Source organism: Anomaloglossus baeobatrachus, chromosome 12 (genome assembly GCF_048569485.1).
Source record: "Anomaloglossus baeobatrachus isolate aAnoBae1 chromosome 12, aAnoBae1.hap1, whole genome shotgun sequence".
NCBI classification, from domain to species: domain Eukaryota; kingdom Metazoa; phylum Chordata; class Amphibia; order Anura; family Aromobatidae; genus Anomaloglossus; species Anomaloglossus baeobatrachus.
The window spans coordinates 89961481-89980653 of record NC_134364.1 but is presented as its reverse complement, the minus strand read 5'-3'; the positions used below and the strand labels follow the sequence as shown (position 1 = coordinate 89980653).

The following is a 19173-nucleotide window of genomic DNA, read 5'->3' as shown; positions in this document are numbered from 1 at the left end:
TTTGAAGGCAACCATAACCCTGATGCAGCCCTTGGTGAAAGTGAGTTTGACGCCCCTGGTTTAGATGATGACTGTTTTTCATATTCGCCTTCCCAAAAAAAGTTTAACTCTCTTTATGCCTCTTACTATCTGAAGACCTCTTTGACACATTTTTTCTATTAAATTCTTGCGTATTCCCAGATATAAGCTAACGCAGATTGCTGCCGACACCTCAGCCGGTCCTTACGGAAATTACACAGTAATCTTCTTGGGATCCGAAGATGGAAAAATTCTTAAGGTTCTTACGGGAACTACGGAAAACTCCACAGTGGAAACTGTTCTCCTGGAAGAACTGAATGTCTACAACCAAGACAGGTATGGGCTGAGCCTTCAGTACAGTCTTTGGTGCTGGTACTTTACAACCAACACAATGAAATATTGTATAACATAGGTGCGGTGGGAAGATGGATGATGGGAGGATCCTAGGACTGCAGTTGGATCGAGACAATAAAGCCCTGTTTGTCGCTTTTTCGAGCTGTATCATTCGTGTTCCTTTCAGTCGATGTGAATCATATGGGACCTGTAGGAGGTAGGTAACTCTGACTCGGGTGTTGGTTGATGAGTAATAGTGGGTATTTTGGAGTTTTGCCCTCATCTGAGAGCCCTGGACCCTAATAGTTTCATGCATACGCGCTAGCTATGCCTGCATACTCCACCAATTTTTCTGCTGAGATGTTAAATGTTGCATGTAATAAGGGCTCCATCAATCAAGGGAATGGACCATAACGAAGAGAAGAAAGGAAAGCCGTGGCTTGTGTTGCATAAGTGGGCTGTATTCATTACAACAATCGCTTCACATCTATTGTTCCCGCCAGTTTTGGAAGCAGTTGAAAAAAAAAAATCTCTTCTGTTCGAAGTAAAATGAACCAGCTCAGTAATAATCTCATTAATAAAGTCACATCACATGTGTGCATCTCAAGAACAAAGCGGCTTACAATTCACAGTTAGTCATTCATTCGCCGCATGCCCCTCGATGAGACAATCCCACCCCTTCCCCTTCTGCCAGCGGGTAAATTCGCCAGGCTGAAAAAACCCTACCACAAAGTCATCATTATTACGAGCCGAGCAATAATGTTTGAAGGGTTCCCAGGATGCCCGCTGCTGCAGCTCTGGTGGCAGATAGGGAAAAGCTTTAATTTACAGGCTCCTTATTGCGATGGGAGCCAAGAGACAATCGAAGGCTCGAAAAAGCTTTCTTGCCAAATGCATCCTACTCAAGCCTAAGATCTTTGGAAGGCTGCCAACCTAGCGTGGTGCCTACAGGGGCTCCGATGTAAGGATGTCTGTGATGGTTTTTCGATAAGAATGGTGCTAAGCTCCAGGCTTTCTCGTACAGACAGGGTTCTCCTTTGCTTCTTGTGGGCCGAAAATGTCGTAGACCCCTGTTATTAAAAAAAAAAAAAAAAAAGTTGTACCGTACAAAGTCAATTATTTTCCTTCCCGCAGAAGCTGCCTTGCATCAAGAGATCCTTACTGCGTGTGGTTAAAATCAGGGAACTGTGCCAATTACCGAGGTGACATAAGGTAATATAACATGAAAGATACATTACATAACGGGTGGTGGTATACCGGAGAGGGGCACTGCTCCGCCAATCTCCTATAGCAAACTGAAGATTAACATTTAATGAATGGAACAGTCTGTTCCCTTAAGATCTAATTAAATGTAACTAAAATATGAATAATCTGTTCAAATAAATATTAAGGGATCCTTGTCTTAACTTCCCAACCCATAAATTATGCTTAAGATGATTTCTATGCGCAGGAGTACGAAAATGTAGCGATATAAACCGACTTGAGGTGTAATCACACATATGCAGCATGGCATAGATGGCCACAATGTGGCTTCGAGAGTTGTTGCTGCCATACAATATGGGGTTTTAGCCTCAAGTTTGTTGGTTCCTCTGCCAACATTGTCGAAGGAACATCTCTGGCCATGACAATTTTAGCCCCTAAGGATGGGAATTGTCTTTCTTCAAATCTTCCCGATTACAGTTGGGTTCCTAGTATCAGGAGCTTGTTGGTTGACCTGTTCAGTTTTGACGTCTTCAAAGAAGATTGATATTATTCGACTTCTTGTAGAAGATTGATATTATTCTTCATGGTCTCCAAAGAAATCAGTAATAGACTCCAATATTCTTGTGTTATGATTTTATATTGATGGGTTGTTTTTGTTTTGTTTTTTTCCTTCTAGGGTTGGATTTGAGCAAGATATCGAGCAACCGAAGCATCGAGGCAACTGTCAAGGTGAGCGACTCTCTTTCCAAAATATTCTCTATCTACGACTAGAGGCAGTCCAAGGACAGGCGCCTACTTTGCTATGGGGCACAAAAGTAAACCCATGTTTTCCAAGTTCATAACTATCTAAATATGGGAAGAGTAATATTGGAACAATCTAATACGGAAGAATAATTTTAGAACAGCCTAATATGCTTCAAAAGTAAAGTTTCTCTTTTAATTATGAGCCTTAGTAAACTTCTAAATCTTTGTAATATATTCCATTACCTTATTTTACTTTTTTCTCTCTCAAGCACCATCCTGAAAGTGCTGTTTTAACTGCCTAGTTCAGGCTTCTTTAGCAGCTGCTTTGAACTGCTACACTAGCAAAAATATGTACACAGACACTATTTACCATAGTAGAAGCATGAAGGAAGGGGATGCTGGGAAAGTGTTTGTAAATAGTAATTCTTACTAGATCTGCAGTTCAAAGCAGCTACTAAAGGAAATTAAACTAAGTGGTTAAAACAGCACTTTCAGTATGGCGTTTGAATGAGAAACAATCAAAATAAAGTAATGAGGTATATCACAAAGATTTAGAACTTTGCAAAGTCTGATAATTAAATAAAGAAAAGGTTAGTTACTCTTGAAGCATATTAGACTGGCCGATCCCGCTGATGAGTGACCCACCATCTAATAACCATATTAAGTGGCTACAAAAATAGTCAGCATGGTACAGCCATGCACAGTTGGAATTGGTTCCAGATAAAAGTTAATACATCTGTTGTAATGAGAAGAACTCACGGGGGTTGCAGTAAGCGTGACGGGAGATTATTTGTAGGACATGAAAGCCATGTTTTATAGGAACAGATTTGGCAGTGGTGAAATGTGTGCCCTACAGATAGTTCCGTCTCGGCAGGAGGCCTCTGTGACTGGGTTTCTCTGTCAGGCTCCATGGCGAGGCAGAAGGGATGAAGCTGCCTATATATTAACTTGCGGGTTTTACTCTAGTCCGATTCCCAATCTCATATTTCACGATGTTCGAAGCCTTCTGGGCGCATTACAAGACTCTGCATTAATAAAGTCAATATATATCGCCTAACCATGCTGGAAAGTAAAGATCCCATTATGAGTCCTGACATTTACAAGACAAATGCCGACCGGTAGCTATTGTTCTGCAGTCCAATGTTGTCTTTATTTATTATCTGTCCGTAAGGTTGCATTAATTTTTTACGTTGAGCTACGGGGCTTTATCAGCCATTTTCTTTCTGGTGTATTTTGTAGGATAGTATGGAGCAGAAAGTTAGATATATTTTTCAAGGGAAACTTCACGTGACAAAACAAAAAGTTGGCAATTGTTTTGTATTTTGGTATTAACTAGTGAACAAATATATCTAATAGAATATCCATATGATAGTGGATGAGAAGATGGCAGCCAGTGGATACGATAACCAGATCTGTTGCCTCATCGTGTGTGTAAATCAATGGGGTCTGTCAGGTTCTTCCGTACTGTCAGCCATGTTTATACCAAAATTCGTGCCAAGTTATAAAATTTAGTAAAATAGCTCTGAACACAGATGTGAACATAGCATAAGGCTTGTGTAACCAAATCAATTTGATTGTGCCGACTCTGGTGGAGTTTTTAGGCACACTAGAGGTAGTCACGACCTTAAAGGGATTGATCTGGACTGTGATATTGATGACTTGTCATTAGAAGCAGATCTGTATCCAGTTTTTGAGAAAGCACCAATTGGTAAAGAGGTGACCTCTGCCTACCATACACAAAGATTTTATCTTTGGGATAGGTTACCAATATCAGATCGACGTGGATTCAACACCCAGCACCCTCACCGATCAGCTGATTTAAGCTTCATCAGTAGCTGGATATAGACTGTCTACAAATACAGAGCAGCATCACTCCATATTCCTGAGTACTGGAACTCAGCTCTGATTCACTTTACTAGGTCATAAACAGAGCCCTAGACAACCCCCTGTAAAGAATTTTTTATATATAATATATATATGATACCATAACCCCAGGATTTTGTACATAGCATTATTACTGTGATGCAGATCTGTATACAGTTTTCGAGCAGGCAACATTTGGTAGATAGTTGATCTGTTCCAGACCAAAGCCACCACCAACTGTAAATGTCTGGTTACAGGGTAATGCCAATAAGTTAATACGATATGAAAATGAATGCAGGCTTAAGCCATAGAATAAAAATTTACATCCTCCCCCATTTACCCCAGGCCTCGATTTTGTTTATAGAAAAAATAGGGGAGATCTAAAAAGAATCATTATTTCTAAAAACTCTAAGGACAGTAAAGGATATATTGTAGCCCTGAAGATAAGACTGTTATGTGTTTTGTAACCTCACAGAGTGGATCATGAGTTCACTACAGTGGATGATTGTTCACCGCCGGCTCCTGACTTACACTGAGCTTATTGACTTAAGGAAATCTGCGAAACGCTTCGTTCTTAAGACCCACGAATGTTGTGATACTGTTTGTTATTGTGCATTGGGAACAAAGCGTGAACCACGAGGCTCCCCGGTTGGAGTCTTTGAGCTCCTTGTGATCTTATTTTTATGTCTGTAACTGTTTTGTTTCAAAATTTTATTGTTTTCTCTTATTTTTCCCATTTACAAACATTGAAAATTCTAAGTGATCCTCCAAAATTTTGACTTTGTACCTAACAATGTAATCAGTTAAACAAAAAAAAAAGTTAGTCCCCACCCTCTTTTGATCGATCGTTTTTTCGATCTTTAAATTGATCAGGATTTTCTATTCGTTTTGTCTCCCTTCCAGATGTTGTCACCGCCTCGGGAAGTACAGACATAGAAGGTGACTCTTCTTATGGTAACTTTCTTGTCCTCTTCTATTTCCAAACCTTCTGTCATTCTTTCCCTGCCTATATCCCATCATTTCCAATGCTTTCTGCCTCACGTTGATCACATGGTTTTTCACCAAAAATTTTATGACGCAAAATGGGTATGAAACAATCATAAACAAAATCCGTTTGGCCAAACTGGTCATGGTTTTCTAGTTGAACTCTTGTGAATGCTGCAGGTCATCAGAAGCAAAAACGTTGTACCTTAGTGCTTTTAACTCATTTCCAAAATGTAACCAGCCTGCTATCACTCACACCATAGACTGTTTTCCTAGTCTAAAGGGTGGTTTACACGCAGGCAACATCGCTACCGATATATCGTCGGGGTCACGTCATTAGTGACGCACATCCGGCGCCGTTAGCGACATCGCAGCGTGTGATACCTAGGAGCGACGATCAACGAGCGCAAAAACGTGAAAAATCGTTGCTCGTTGACACGTCGTTCATTTCCTTAATATCGTTGCTGCTGCAGGTACGATGTTGTTCGTCGTTCCTGCGGCAGCACACATCGCTATGTGTGACACCGCAGGAACAATGAACATCTCCTTACCTGCGTCCACCGGCAATGAGGAAGGAAGGAGGTGGGCGGCATGTTCCAGCCGCTCATCTCCGCCCCTCCTCTGCTATTGGACGGCTGCCGTGTGACATCGCTGTGACGCCGCAAGAACCTCCCCCTTAGAAAGGAGGCGGATCACCGGCCAGAGCGACGTCGCAGGGAAGGTAAGTATGCGTGACGGGTGTTAGCGATGTTGTGCGCCACGGACAGCGATTTGCCTGTGACGCACAACCGACGGGGGCGGTTACGCTCGCTAGCGATGTCGGTACCGATATCGCAGCGTGTAAAGTACCCTTTAGGCCTTATGTACATGGTGGCATCATAATAAGGTTCCCATCGAAATCTACAGGCCTATACTGTATGTAGATTTTATTGTCCATGAGAAACATATACATGTTGCCTGAGAAGTTCCAGACCTCCGAGTCTGTGAATAAGGGCCAGGATTGGTTTATAATGGCCAGTGGTTTTGGCTTATTAGAACCTTATTGATAAAATTTGTGAAAAAATTGTAAATTCACCCCAAAAAAATATTTACTAAAAGTTTTCAATTCAAATAAAAAGAGAAATGAGGGTGATTTTATTATTATACAGTCTCAATAACAGAAATTGTAAGAACAAGGAATGAAAAAGTTGGTTGACTTTTTAACAAAAAATGTATCTTTTTAACTTTTAACTTTTTTTCTGAGGGGGAGAGTTACATTTTGGCATTCTCTTCTGAAACTGCTAATGAGATGCCTTTTAGTCAGTGTCTCATGTGACAAATCCCTTGTCTTCCTTACCGGCACTAACATTTTTTAGCATTATCAGCCTATTACCGCCTGTCCATGTAAATTAAGCCTCAAGAGAAATGTTCGGACAGTGTCAGGATAAGAAAAAAGAAAGACATTTTAATTAGGTCTTAATATTTTTTTTTAACTTGATAAAAAAAAATGCAGAAGAATTAATTTGTGAACCCGTGGCATTTTACTGAAACCAGGATTGTTTCAGTGGGAAGAGCAGGCGATGTCGATGTATTACAGTGAGGATTAGACGAGATGGTATATCATTAATTTAACAGCGGGTCCCATCTTGTATCTTTAAGACGTTTTGCTTTAAGCTCGGATTTGTCACTCCAGAGAGAGGTGTTTGTCAGATGGAAAGATTTACTGAAGTGTGACATACATAGGGAGAGAGAAAAAAAAACATCCATCAGATCAGTGGAAAGTTACCAAAACGGAATGAAAGTCAATGTTTAACCCCCGGCAACAGAAAACCCAGCAGGGGAGGGAGATTTCTAATTTACAGAATATGTTCCTTAACTCGGAAGAAAATACAGATTTCAATTTTTTTTATCTGTACTCTTAGCAAGTTTTTTTGCTTTTTACTTTATACTTTGTTGTTCTTTTTTTTTTTTTTTTTTAAATTCTCTTCTATTTAAATCAGGAGTTGGTTAAAATACATACAGTAATGTAACATGTCTGAATGATGTACAGTGTCATCACTGATATCTAATAGTGAGCACAAATTGGAAAAATTGAAAAAATCTTAAAAATATAATCAAATTTTACTGCTAATCTAATTTGTAAAATAATATATTTACAATTAAGGAATCAGATTAAATAAAATACCTAAGAATTTGCAATATTGTAATTGCAATATTGTTTTAACTAAACCGTTGTATCATAACTAAAGATTCTATATAAAAACCCCACAAAAAACAACATGGATGGAGGGCATAAATGGAAAATGGTAGAGGTAAACCATATCTGCATTTAAAATATATGTAATATATATATTGGGATGACATTTAATTTGTGACATTGAATCAGTCCACTTAAAGGGTAAAAAGTCTAAAATCATTTCAAGTCGTAAAGAAAATACCTAGGTTTTTCTGTTATAGTTATATGGGGCACTCACTGCGAGTGGAAGAAAAGCGATTCTGACACCTAAATAGGAAAGGGTTCTTTACAGTTAGAGCGGTCAGACTGTGGAATACACTACCACAAGAGGTTGTAATGGCAGATACTATAACAGCTTTTAAAAAAGGGCTGGATGATTTCCTCAGTACACAAAACATTGTTGGTTATAAATGACTTAGTGACTAAATGTAGAACTGGTGGAGGAAGGTTGAACTAGATGGACCTAGGTCTTTTTTCAACCTAAGTAACTATGTAACTATGTAAAAAAAAAAAAATCTTTAAAAAGTGCAGAGGATTAAGTAAATAACGTTTTACATCCATATGTTCCATTATTATTGTGGCATTTTGAATCCAAAGCATCTCTGCCATCTTGTGACCAAACAAGGTGAAAGCAGCTTAGACTTATGGTACTGTACACACTGCTTTTTCTTAATTTATATTCCCGCATAGTCGCAGACAAATTGTAAATTACACTAAAATCTTTGAAAAAAATTACATTTTGGGGCTACTGCTACTTTAAGAGAAGAGCATCTCGTATAGCATAGGAATATGCTTATAATGTAAGTGTCTATTTGCATTTGTTGATTAATGTCGAGACCATTGTAAAGTGGGGGCTCTAGCAATGTCCCAATATCTGCACTGGCCATATGTTTCCATGCATTACTTTATAATATGGTGCAAATAACAATACAATAGGCCTGTTAGGAAAAGGGGCTGGGCTTTTGAATCAAATAAAAAATCAAATCTTTATTTTTATATGGCGCTTACATATTCCGCAGCGCTTTACATACATCAGCAACACTGTCCCCATTGGGGCTCACAATCTAAAGTCCCTATCTGTATGTTTTTGGAGTGTGGGAGGAAACCGGAGTACCCGGAGGAAACCCACGCAAACATGGGGAGAACATACAAAGTCCTTGCAGATGGTGTCCTTGGTGGGATTTGAACCCAGGACCCCAGCGCTGCAAGACTGCTGTGCTAACCACTGAGCCACCGTACAGCCAATCTAGACAGTAAATTTTGATCTCAGATGTCCCAATATAAGATATAACAAAACAACTGGCAACACAGACAGACAGACAGTGAAGTGTGGGAGGAAAGCCATGCAAACACGGGAATAACAACTCCTTGCAGATGGTGTTTTTGGTGGAATTTGAACCCAGGACCCCAGCACTGCAAGACTGCTAACCACTGAGCCACCGTGCCATGGAGATTATACATCTTTCTGGTCCATTTTTCCAATCAGTATTGATCACAATCATTAATAAGTATAATATTTGACTCGCTAGTATTAATTGCAGCACATTTAGCCCATTTGCACCATATTATTTAATGACCCTTTAAATGAGCTCAATATCCTGGTAGCCCTTTCAATAGAACATTCATTATTCTTTTGTCTCCTCTTACACTGGGTTACTTAACTGTTGAGCCACATTGAATGGTGATTTGTAATTGTCACATTAACCAGATCCCCAACCCCACCACCGCTTTTTCCCCCACCGCTCCGTTCACCCAATGATCTGCACCTTATTCACCACTATTAATGATATTGCCTTTGCCTATGTTTTATTATGTTTTATTTCTTGCTGGTAATGCAGGGAAAGTCCCGCCCAGCAGAGACAACTCCATTGCCATTGTTGCCTCCCTTGGGGATGTGACTCACCCAGGCTGGCCTCACTACGCCCCGCCAGGCGTGACATCAGACGGTTACTACCAACGTTCTGCCTGGCAAAATCTAAAAACCCAGGGTAAGAGGGATATTCGTTCTTTGCAGCCCTAGGCTCTTGGTAGATGAATTAACGTAGACATGTGAATGCTACAGGTTAGTCCTGGCTTGCACCCACAAAGCTACATTCCCTTCCTCAGCCACATCCCTCCCATCCATCATGGCGTAACATCTGCTTTATCCATCGTGTCCTGTTAGATGCCTCGCGGCTATAAGCGTGTTAATGGCAGACAGTGCATGGACCTTGCATGAGACTGCAAAGCTCTCGTTACATCTGATAATTGTATTTGTGTTGTAATTTATCTAATTCATCAAGTTTTATTTCTAGAAGACATCACGAATCTAAAGTGAGTCATAGAGACGTAGGGAGCGCCAATAGTTGTTTTTTTTTCGCCTAGAGGAACTGAATTCTTAACTCTATTGTATTGCAGAGAAAGACCGATGCTAGTGTTCCATATATATAGGAAACTGCCCCAAAAATGTACCTTCTCCTTCTTAAAAGGGATATTACTTGAAATGATTTGTCTTTGTTACTTAATTTACATAATAGACCCCTGGGAAGAGTTTTCAGAAGTGACCACTCCTAGATGTTTACTGCTTATCCCTACAGTTGTCCTTTTTTTTTTTTTTTTTTACCATAAGTCACAGATCATCTCTGCTATATTCTCCTACTAAAGCAACTTCTTCTGGAACCATAAAAGGTACTAGCAAATAGAGAGGTGGAGGTCTGACAACAATTTAAGAAACTGTTCTCTGTAACTTCTGGTACTACAAATCTACTTAATCCAGGGATCGTTAGACATTTACTCCAGGGGCTGGTAGACCTCCACTTCCTAAGGAGCTCAGAATAGCCAATTTTGAGGCTGAAAGCTTCAACCAAGGTCAATCTTTAGGGCCTGAATAGAGTTCCACTTTGATAACGCACATACCACAATTGGGAAAGTCTTCAAGCTTCCATTTTTGAGCCATAAATGATCTACAAACAGAAGAAAAGGTCCAGTTTTTGACCAGCAGAAATAGGTGTGGAGGTCTAAGAAGAATCTGATAAACTGTTCTGTGTCTCTATTTCTTTGAACTCCAAGAGATAGTATACTTAAGGAAGCCCAATGAAAATATAAAGGCTCTAGATAAAGTCAAGCCGCTAGGTTCTTCGTAAAGTTCTCCTTTTTAAATGTGGTTTTCTCCAACATGGGGCAATAGGAACTGTTGGGAAAGTCCTCAAATTTCATTATTGGCTTTATAACCTATATGTATACTCAAGACAAGGTTGAGCTTTTGAGAGGTGTCGAAGTCTAAGACGGGCTTTGCACACTACAACATCGCAGGTGCGATGTCGGTGGGGTCAAATTGAAAGTGACGCACATCCGGCATCGCATGCGACATCGCAGTGTGTAAAGCCTAGATGATACGATTAACGAGCGCAAAAGCGTCGTAATCGTATCATCGGTGCAGCATCGGCGTAATCCATAATTACGCTGACGCGACGGTCCGATGTTGTTCCTCGCTCCTGCGGCAGCACACATCGCTGTGTGTGAAGTCGCAGGAGCGAGGAACATCTACTACCGGCGTCACAGCGGCTTCCGTAGGTTATGCGGAAGGAGGTGGGCGGGATGTTTACATCCTGCTCATCTCCGCCCCTCCGCTCCTATTTTCCGCCTGCCGTGTGACGTCGCAGTGACGCCACACGACCCGCCCCCTTAATAAGGAGGCGGGTCGCCGGCCAGAGCGACGGTCGCAGGACAGGTGAGTGCATGTGAAGCCGGCGTAGCGATAATTTTCGCTACGCCAGCTTTCACAAGATATTGTACCTGGGGTGGGGACTATCGCGTGCGACATCGCAGCATCGGCTTGCGATGTCGCAACGTGCAAAGCCCGCCTAACAACCATCAACAGAGAACATGTCCTCTGTCGTTTCTGGTTGTCAAAAACCTACTAAGAACTTCATAAACTAGTAATCCTTCCCGTCCTAAGAAATTTAAGGCAGCATATGATATAAGAGGTAGAAGACATTGCATATTCCAACTTGTCAAGCTATAGGTTCTTCGTAAAATTCTCCTTGAAATGTGGCTTTCTGTAATGTAAGGAAAATAGGGCAATTGGGAAAGTCCTCAAACCTCAATTCCAGGTTTTTAAAATATATATACATGAGAAAAGGTTCAGTTTTTGACCGATATAGGGAAATGTGGACACTTGATGTCATCAAAAAACCCCGTCTGTCACTGTCTGCTACTAAGAGCTCCTGGGACCAGTAGATTCGATCTTTCTCTCTTAAGACATCCAAGACCGTGAATTGTGAGAAGTAGAAGGCAGAGAAAAACTCCAGCCAAAACTTTAGATTCTGAGTTCCTTCTTAAGTATGGTATCCGCCAAAGTAGACAATAAGGCCCCTTTCACATTGCGTTTTTACTTACGTTCAGTGGTCCCGTCAGGGCATCCGTCCGAACCTCCCACTCCCCTGCAAAACGTGTTTTGCACGCATGCGCAGACGGGGCCATTGATTATAATGGAGCAGACTCCGTTAGCGTGTGCTCTGTCTTGCACCATTTTTGCACATATACGTTTTCTGCAGGCGGACACCCGAACGTAGTAGACTTCGTTTTGGTGTCCGCCTGCAGAAAACGTATATGCCCGAAAATGGTGCAAGACAGACCACACGCTAACGGAGTCTGCTCCATTATAGTCAATGGCCCCGTTGGCGCATGCGTCCGGAACACGTTTTGCAGGGTGGGGGAGGTTCAGACGGATTCCCCCGACAGAGCACACGCTAACGGAGTCTGCTCCATTGGCAAAAAAAATTGCCTCTCTCAATGAACATCAACCACTTTCTCCACTGCCAGCAAAGTAAATATAGAGTTAGCCTATTTATACCTGCCCTGGAGATACTGAACAAGTAGCTGACTCCGAAATGCATCAACCTCCAGCAAATATGGACAAAAATATAGAAAAATAAAAAAAAGTTCAATTATTCATAGATCTTGAAGTTGAGAAACAATTATCTCTTTCTTCGTCCCCGATCCTCACCTCAGCGTGAATTGGGTTAAAATAATTGATTCTAGAATAGGATACAAAGAAAATGCAATTTCCCGACACTTTCTGTAAAGGAAATTACTCCAAGAACGTCAAAGCTTTCGGTAAAAAAAGAAGTAACAATTCCAAGTGTGGAAAGATTAGAGGGAGCCATGGAGGAGTCGGTGTGTAATTATAAAAGTGGTGTATTAGTTTTTGTGATTGCCCTACCTGCTGTCATGGCTTTGAAGGAGAGAGCTCATTACCTCTCGGCAGCTGAGCACGCTCCGGTTTGATTGGCTCCCGCCTTTCATTCCATTACCGGCACTCGGCTCTCGCTAGTTTGAATGAAGTTGTCTCGGGTCTAGGGCTCAGCTCATGCCAGGCAGTCTTTAGGGATGAAGGCCGGTTACATTAGCTAACACAACAATGACTGAGACTTTTTTTTTGGAGGTTTGAATGGCACATTGCATAGATTTTTCGAGCTCCTTGATGTTTGATGCAACTCCGCAGCTTCGTCTTTTACCAAAAAGAAATTCTTTGGTCTCTTTTGCGACACAAGACATAGAGGAAAAGGTGGGACAATGCTTCTTAGAGGAGATGTTCAAAGACACCTCAGGTCACGAGGAGGAACAAGCTCAGTTTATTCGCATACTGAACCAAAATGTACAAGTTCGATGTCCCTTTTATCACTCAAAGTTCAATATATTGTTTAACAAAAAAAAAAAAAAGAGAAATCATGTTCCGATCCTTTGTCACCTGCAACTGATTTAACTAATTGTTTCATTGTGAACTTATGGAAAAAAATTAAGGTAGAATTTCGATAGATTTGACCCTAGTTATGTTAAAGTGGTTTAGACTAAACTTTGAAAGTTTCAATAATGTATGAACTCATTAAGTCAAATATAAAAGGATATTATGGCCTACCTGGAGTTGAGGAGGACAAGCAAATTTGCATAAGCAAATTGTGCAAATATAACAAATTCCAAATTGTGTTAGGATTCTGGGGCGGAAAAGCTTAAAGGTTTTATAATTATCACATGATCATAAGATTTTTATAAAGATCCCACATTCTGAATTGTCACCCCCATGAAATATTTTAATAGTTTTTTAGTTTAGTTGTTAGTTCCACATTAGGTCCATGTTCCCCCTTGTTCTGTTTTGGCTTTGAACATTGCGCTGCACAGAAACCCTGCGCTGAGACTGTACAGATAATTGGACCCTCGGCTGTTCCTTCGTCATTTGTTGTGTTTTCTTCCATTCTCAAAGGAGCAGACAAGGTTTTGAGAGTTTGTTTTTTTTCTTTACCTGAACAGAATTTTAAACTCAATTCTATGTTTTCTCGATAAACAACCTTTTGGTTTCTGTGACTGGAAGTTTGGAAAAAGTGCAGAGTCTTGGCTGCATTTTGAAAGAGTACTTGAATACTGAAAGTATAACAAAAAAATGAAGAACCACTTCAGACTGTAAGAGAGCCGAACCGCATTAGAGTGTTCTATAAAAGACTTATGGCTATTATTTTGGCTATAAATGTTCAGGGGAGCTTTTGTGGGTCGTGCTCTCAGATGGGGTGGCAACATGCTTTATGTTGGATGATGTGCAGTACACCTTGTGTGCACTTCCCAACTACAGCGTCTAAAAAATATCAGGACTTGGTTAAATGTCATACATTATCCAAATAATAGTGCCATACATGATCAAAAGGTTTCCTCACTGTATAGACTTTAAAGCCACCCCATGCTTAAATAACAATTTTTAAAAAATTTCGACTGATACGAATGCCAGAAGGTGGATTCTTGTCAGATTAAAAATAATAACCTACTACGATGTGAATACTACAGCTGCAGCACTAATAGATTTCTCCTTTCTCTTGAAGGTAAACATCAGGAGGTCATGGGAAAAGATTCTACCAAGACAGTCCACTTCACTTTCCTTATCGGATGTGTCTTTGTAGCATTTGTGGTTGGAGCAATCTTCTCTGGTCTCTTTGTGTCTTGCTACTGCAACCATATGTTCCAGAAAAACAAACACAATACTAAGGATCCAGAATCCAATCTTCAACGACCACTATCCCTGAGAAGTTTGGCCAAGATGAATGGGCTACTAGACAGTCAGTCCAAGGAAGGGATGATGGAAGCAACTTCTCCCAAACTCTATACCACTCTTCTTCACGGTGACAAAGAGCAACCAACAGAGACAACCAAAGCTGGAGGAAAGGAACACCCAGAGCTTCAGGGTCTTCCCACCCCAGAGTCCACGCCAGAGCTACCAATGAAGAATCTCAAAGCCTTCAAGAACCAATTGGAAAGAAACCAAAACTGTAATAATGCTAAAGCTATCCAAAGCAAGAGTCCTGTGTTTCATTTCCCTGTTTCAAACTCCCAAGTATTCCAGTTTCCTAGCACCGTGATCCTACCAAGCCCAATGCATGGATATGACCAACCTCTTTCTAGCTATGCAGATGATAAAAAGATACCCAACTCTGAAAGGGCTTTGATTCGTCATTCACAGTGTTATCTTCCAAAAGGTAGTGAAATGACCACTCTTGATGAACTTCTAAAACACCTTCCAGAAGGTGGAGGATCACCAAGAAAAATGTCAGGAATGATGGCATTAAGCCCACAAGCTGTGAGTCCTCATTCCCCTGTATCATTCATGAACAGAGTACAGCCCCAAATTCCTGACACTGAAAGTGCTCCTTACTATAGCTCCTCGACGCTTCCAAGAGACAGTCTGCCCAGGAGACTGGACATCCCACCAGATGTTACTCCTCAATTATGCTTAGAAAAACAATCCAGACACCCATCCCAGAGACATTCGCTATCCTCCGGGCACAAGCTCGTGAGCATAGGTCCAGGAGGGCCATTGGTTTCAAGGCAGCATAGCCTAGGACAAAGTAGCAGACAACATCCACCTCCTCTCCTTACAAGGATGCATTCAACAGGCACTCCAGTGCCTATGGATAGTCACAGTGTTTTTCTATCTCGCCAGCACAGCTACACAGAGCAAACCCCAATGCAGAGAAGTATGGTGAAAAGGACCCTATCCTTAAGACCAGAGATGTCCTCAAACCCCTTGTTCTTGCCATCTTCCCCAGTAAAGGAGGGAAACCAGTTTAAGTATTAATTATCACTTCTGGAAGTTATACCAAACAAAAGACTCTTTAAACTTCAGAAATGTGAAAACAGATGCTATGAAATTTGCCTTGGTGTTCTAAAACTCTTAAAAGAGTGCTTCAAAAACATCTATGTCAAGTCATCTCCAGCAAACAGGAATGTTGTGTGAAATGACTGGAGAGTGGTGGGAAGAGTTAAGATGGACTAAGCCACCAACACCCCATCAAAGATCATTATGTGAAGCCATGGTGGGACTCTGTTGGGAGGTAGACATCTGCTGTTCGTTTTTAAGTATTCTACCTAGCTACATTGTTTTCCTCTATTTGGAGAGCATGATCTGTTGCCGTCCAGTGACCTTTCGTTGGTCCATCAAAAGTTGACAGTATTGTGAGAGGCTGGCCATTGGAGTAACATCACAGATCATACCAAGCAACGGATCAATTGAATGGACTTTACCTGTGTCCCTGAGCCGTAAAATACCACTAATGAGGAACGTGTAAAGCAGAATGTTTTTGGATGCAGTTGGATACAACGAAAGGATACCTCAAGAGGAATAGATCAAATGTAAATTAATATATATATATATATATACATCCATGTGTGTGTATATATATAAAGATATAAATATATATTTCACAACATAACTCCATATAAAAGGAGGTTTAATACCCTACCGTGTAGGGGCAAGAACTCACTTCTATATTACTGAAAATGTATAGTTAAAAAGAAACTTATTGGGGAATAGATGTTGGTGCCTGAGGCAGGCTATAATGTGACCCTCCCACTTCCTTAAGATTAGGTAACAACGGTGGCCCACCATATAATGATTTTCTCATTTTATCAGTATCGCAAGTCAACTGTCTCGTTTCGGCTGTCCTAAAATCCCTGGTGACTTACTGTATATGAGCGCTATATATTCAAGATCAGGGTGATGTATGCCAGCCAAGGTATAAGCACTGTGTGCTCAAACTAAACGGGGCTCTGACCCACTGCCTCTTTTTGACGAGTGTCCGAACAGAGTTGGCCAAGACGTCAAGTTCCTTGAGAAGTGCGAGAGGTTCCTGGCCTTGCAGTTCTGCCTTTGTTTGAATCCAGTTAGCTCAATGGATAGTCTGTGTACATGTGTGCCTTATTTCAATCTAGTATTATGAACAGTTCGATTGTAGCAACACAAGTCTGTATTTATTTTGTCACGGAGTGGTTATCATCTTTTGGGTGCTTTTTGGGTGCTCCACTTGACACTGTTGGGACCTTCTCTACAGACAAGTTCTACATCTACAAAGACCTTCTCTACAGACAAGTTCAGGTCTTTGGGTGCTGTAGTGTCCGATTTAGTTTCCAGATTACCTTAGTTCTTTATTTTCATGTTTCTTGTCCGGAAAACCCAAATTTTTCATCAGTAAGTCCAATATGGCCTTGGTCACCCTTTCCCCACCAGAGGTCAAGTGAAGTTGGCCATAAACAAACCATCCTAAAAAGTTCAACCAAGTCTTTCAGCAAGGCCGTGTATACAATTGGGGCAAAAATGGGGCTTAAACTTCTTCCTCTACCTTGTGGATGGTGTGAAACCTGTTCATAGTTTTCCCTTTCTGCAAGTGCTATAATGTGAGCAAAAATTGAGAGGTCATATCTACAAGGCATTAGAAGAGGAGAGGATGCAGAAAACCAGCATGTGGTACTCCATTACCCCAAAGTCACTGGATTTTTGTTTTTTTCAATAAATGTATTTACACTAATCCAATTAATATTTTTGAAAGCACCACCCCTGTCAACAGGACGTTTTGAGTATTACTATGCAGCATCATCAAACCGGGTGTAACAATGCCACATCTGTCTCCAGATAACTAAACTGTTAAAATGAAGAAATTAGCAAAAACTGGGAAAAATAGAAAAACTTTTTGGCATTTATCCAGACAGAGATTGGCTGCTCGTCTTGTGCTAATTGATTTTTACATAAAATGTGAGATCTGAATTAATTATGTTACAAACTCTGAAAATTGCAGACGTGAACGCCGGCATTTTCCTTCTTTCCCAATTAAATCCCCGCAAAAACGTTGACACATACAACACTTGTAAGATGCTAACAAAAAAAATCACTGCCAATTCTTTTCTTTCAGTGTCTTCACCAGGCACGGTGACGCCAAGTAGACGAGAAGCTAAAAGGATCAGCTGCTTAGAGGGGTTGTCTTCATCTGTTGAGCCTCTTAGGGCGGCTTTGCACGTTGCAACATCGCACGTGCGATGTCGGTGGGGCCAAATCGAAAGTGACGCACATACGGCGTCACTTTCGACATCGTTGTGGGTAAATCCTAGATGATACGATTAACGAGCGCAAAAGCGTCGTTATCGTATCATCGGTGCAGGCTCTGACTTTTTCATAATTACGCTGCCGCGACAGGTGCAATGCTGTTCCTCGTTCCTGCGACAGCACACATCGCTGTGTGTAAAGCCGCAGGAGCGAGGAACATCTCCTTACCTGCCGCCGGCGGCTATACGGAAGGAAGGAGGTGGGCGGGATGTTTACGTCCCGCTCATCTCCGCCCCTCCGCCGCTATTGGCCGCCTGCCGTGTGACGTCGACTCGCTATGACGCCGCACGACCCACCCCCTTAGGAAGGAGGCGGGTCGCCGGCCAGAGCGACGGTCGCAGGGCAGGTGAGTGCATGTGAAGCTGGCGTAGCGATAATTTTCGCTATGCCAGCTATCACAAGATATCGTACTTGCAACGGGGGCGGTGACTATCGCGTGCGACATCGCAGCATCGGCTTGCGATCTCGCAACGTGCAAAGCCCGCCTTAGTTCAATAGTCAAATTCTGAAGGAAAAATTTAATACAACACACTGAGAATTTAAATGAATGTCCAACTGTGTAATATATTGACAAAACGGACCAAACCGAGCGAACCCCAATAGGGTGTATGGGAAAAAAAGTTTTCCCGTCACAAGGACGTTTTGGGATTATTTTTCATGAATTTAGCAAAGAAAAACTAACTAAAGTAATTTTAAAAATTTTCAAAAACATCCAAGTTTTCCCTGTGAATGGGGTTTAGATTACACCCTAGTGTCATCAATATGATCAAAAATCCCTGTGACTTCACCCGGAAGATCTACTCAAAATGTACCAAACCGAAAGAGTAATTATGTTAGGTAGTCCCTGGTGGTAAAACAAGCGGTGGCCGCTAATTTGTTGGTGATTTCATCCTGATATGCCAGCCTTTTTTTTATTTCTTTTCCCGTTTGTACCGGGGTGTTAAGTTAATGAATTGTTATCCAACTGTTTTTGATCATGAGACTAAAGATGGCAGCACCATGCAAGGTATCCTCCCCCTCAGAAGATCTTTCAATTAATCAGATAAAGATTAATGTCTACGGCAGGTTCCTGAATTGTTCACCCTTACACACAATTGCACCCTTCACCCCTTATAATAAATGTATAAAAGTCCGACTCTCTGGACTGAACGACCCGTTGTCCCTCTGTATTGACTGACATCATCTGCATTTTTATAAAGACAGTGAATGTAAAATTTGTAAAAAAAAAATAAAAAAAATAATAAAAAAAATTATAATAATTAAAAAAAAGAAAAAAGAATAATGTTTGCTGTCATCTTTTTCCAGCATAGGTAATGCACTGTAGAGTGTAGTGCTAAATTAGGCAGTGATGGTACAAGGGAGTAGAATAAGAAAACCATCTAAAACTATAACTACTATAATACTGCCCCCTATGTAC

The 19173-nt window shown here is 41.1% G+C and overlaps 1 protein-coding gene across 4 annotated transcripts in view; it reads left to right on the top strand.

Annotated features, from left to right (window-relative positions):
- The window catches only part of SEMA6C (semaphorin 6C), a 165046-nt gene extending 146075 nt beyond the window's left edge, over nucleotides 1–18971 (top strand). The window contains exons 14-20 of one of the 4 annotated variants that reach the window (XM_075330490.1): nucleotides 181–354; nucleotides 431–568; nucleotides 1486–1563; nucleotides 2231–2283; nucleotides 5065–5100; nucleotides 9199–9348; nucleotides 14209–18971. In XM_075330490.1, coding sequence (XP_075186605.1) covers nucleotides 181–354; nucleotides 431–568; nucleotides 1486–1563; nucleotides 2231–2283; nucleotides 5065–5100; nucleotides 9199–9348; nucleotides 14209–15458 — 1879 coding nt within the window. In that variant the 3' untranslated portion in view covers nucleotides 15459–18971. Of the gene's footprint in view, nucleotides 1–180; nucleotides 355–430; nucleotides 569–1485; nucleotides 1564–2230; nucleotides 2284–5064; nucleotides 5116–9198; nucleotides 9349–14208 lie in introns of all 4 variants that reach the window. The other 3 variants (XM_075330489.1, XM_075330492.1, XM_075330491.1) reach the window with 3 other exon arrangements.
- Nucleotides 18972–19173: the final 202 nt, after the last annotated feature.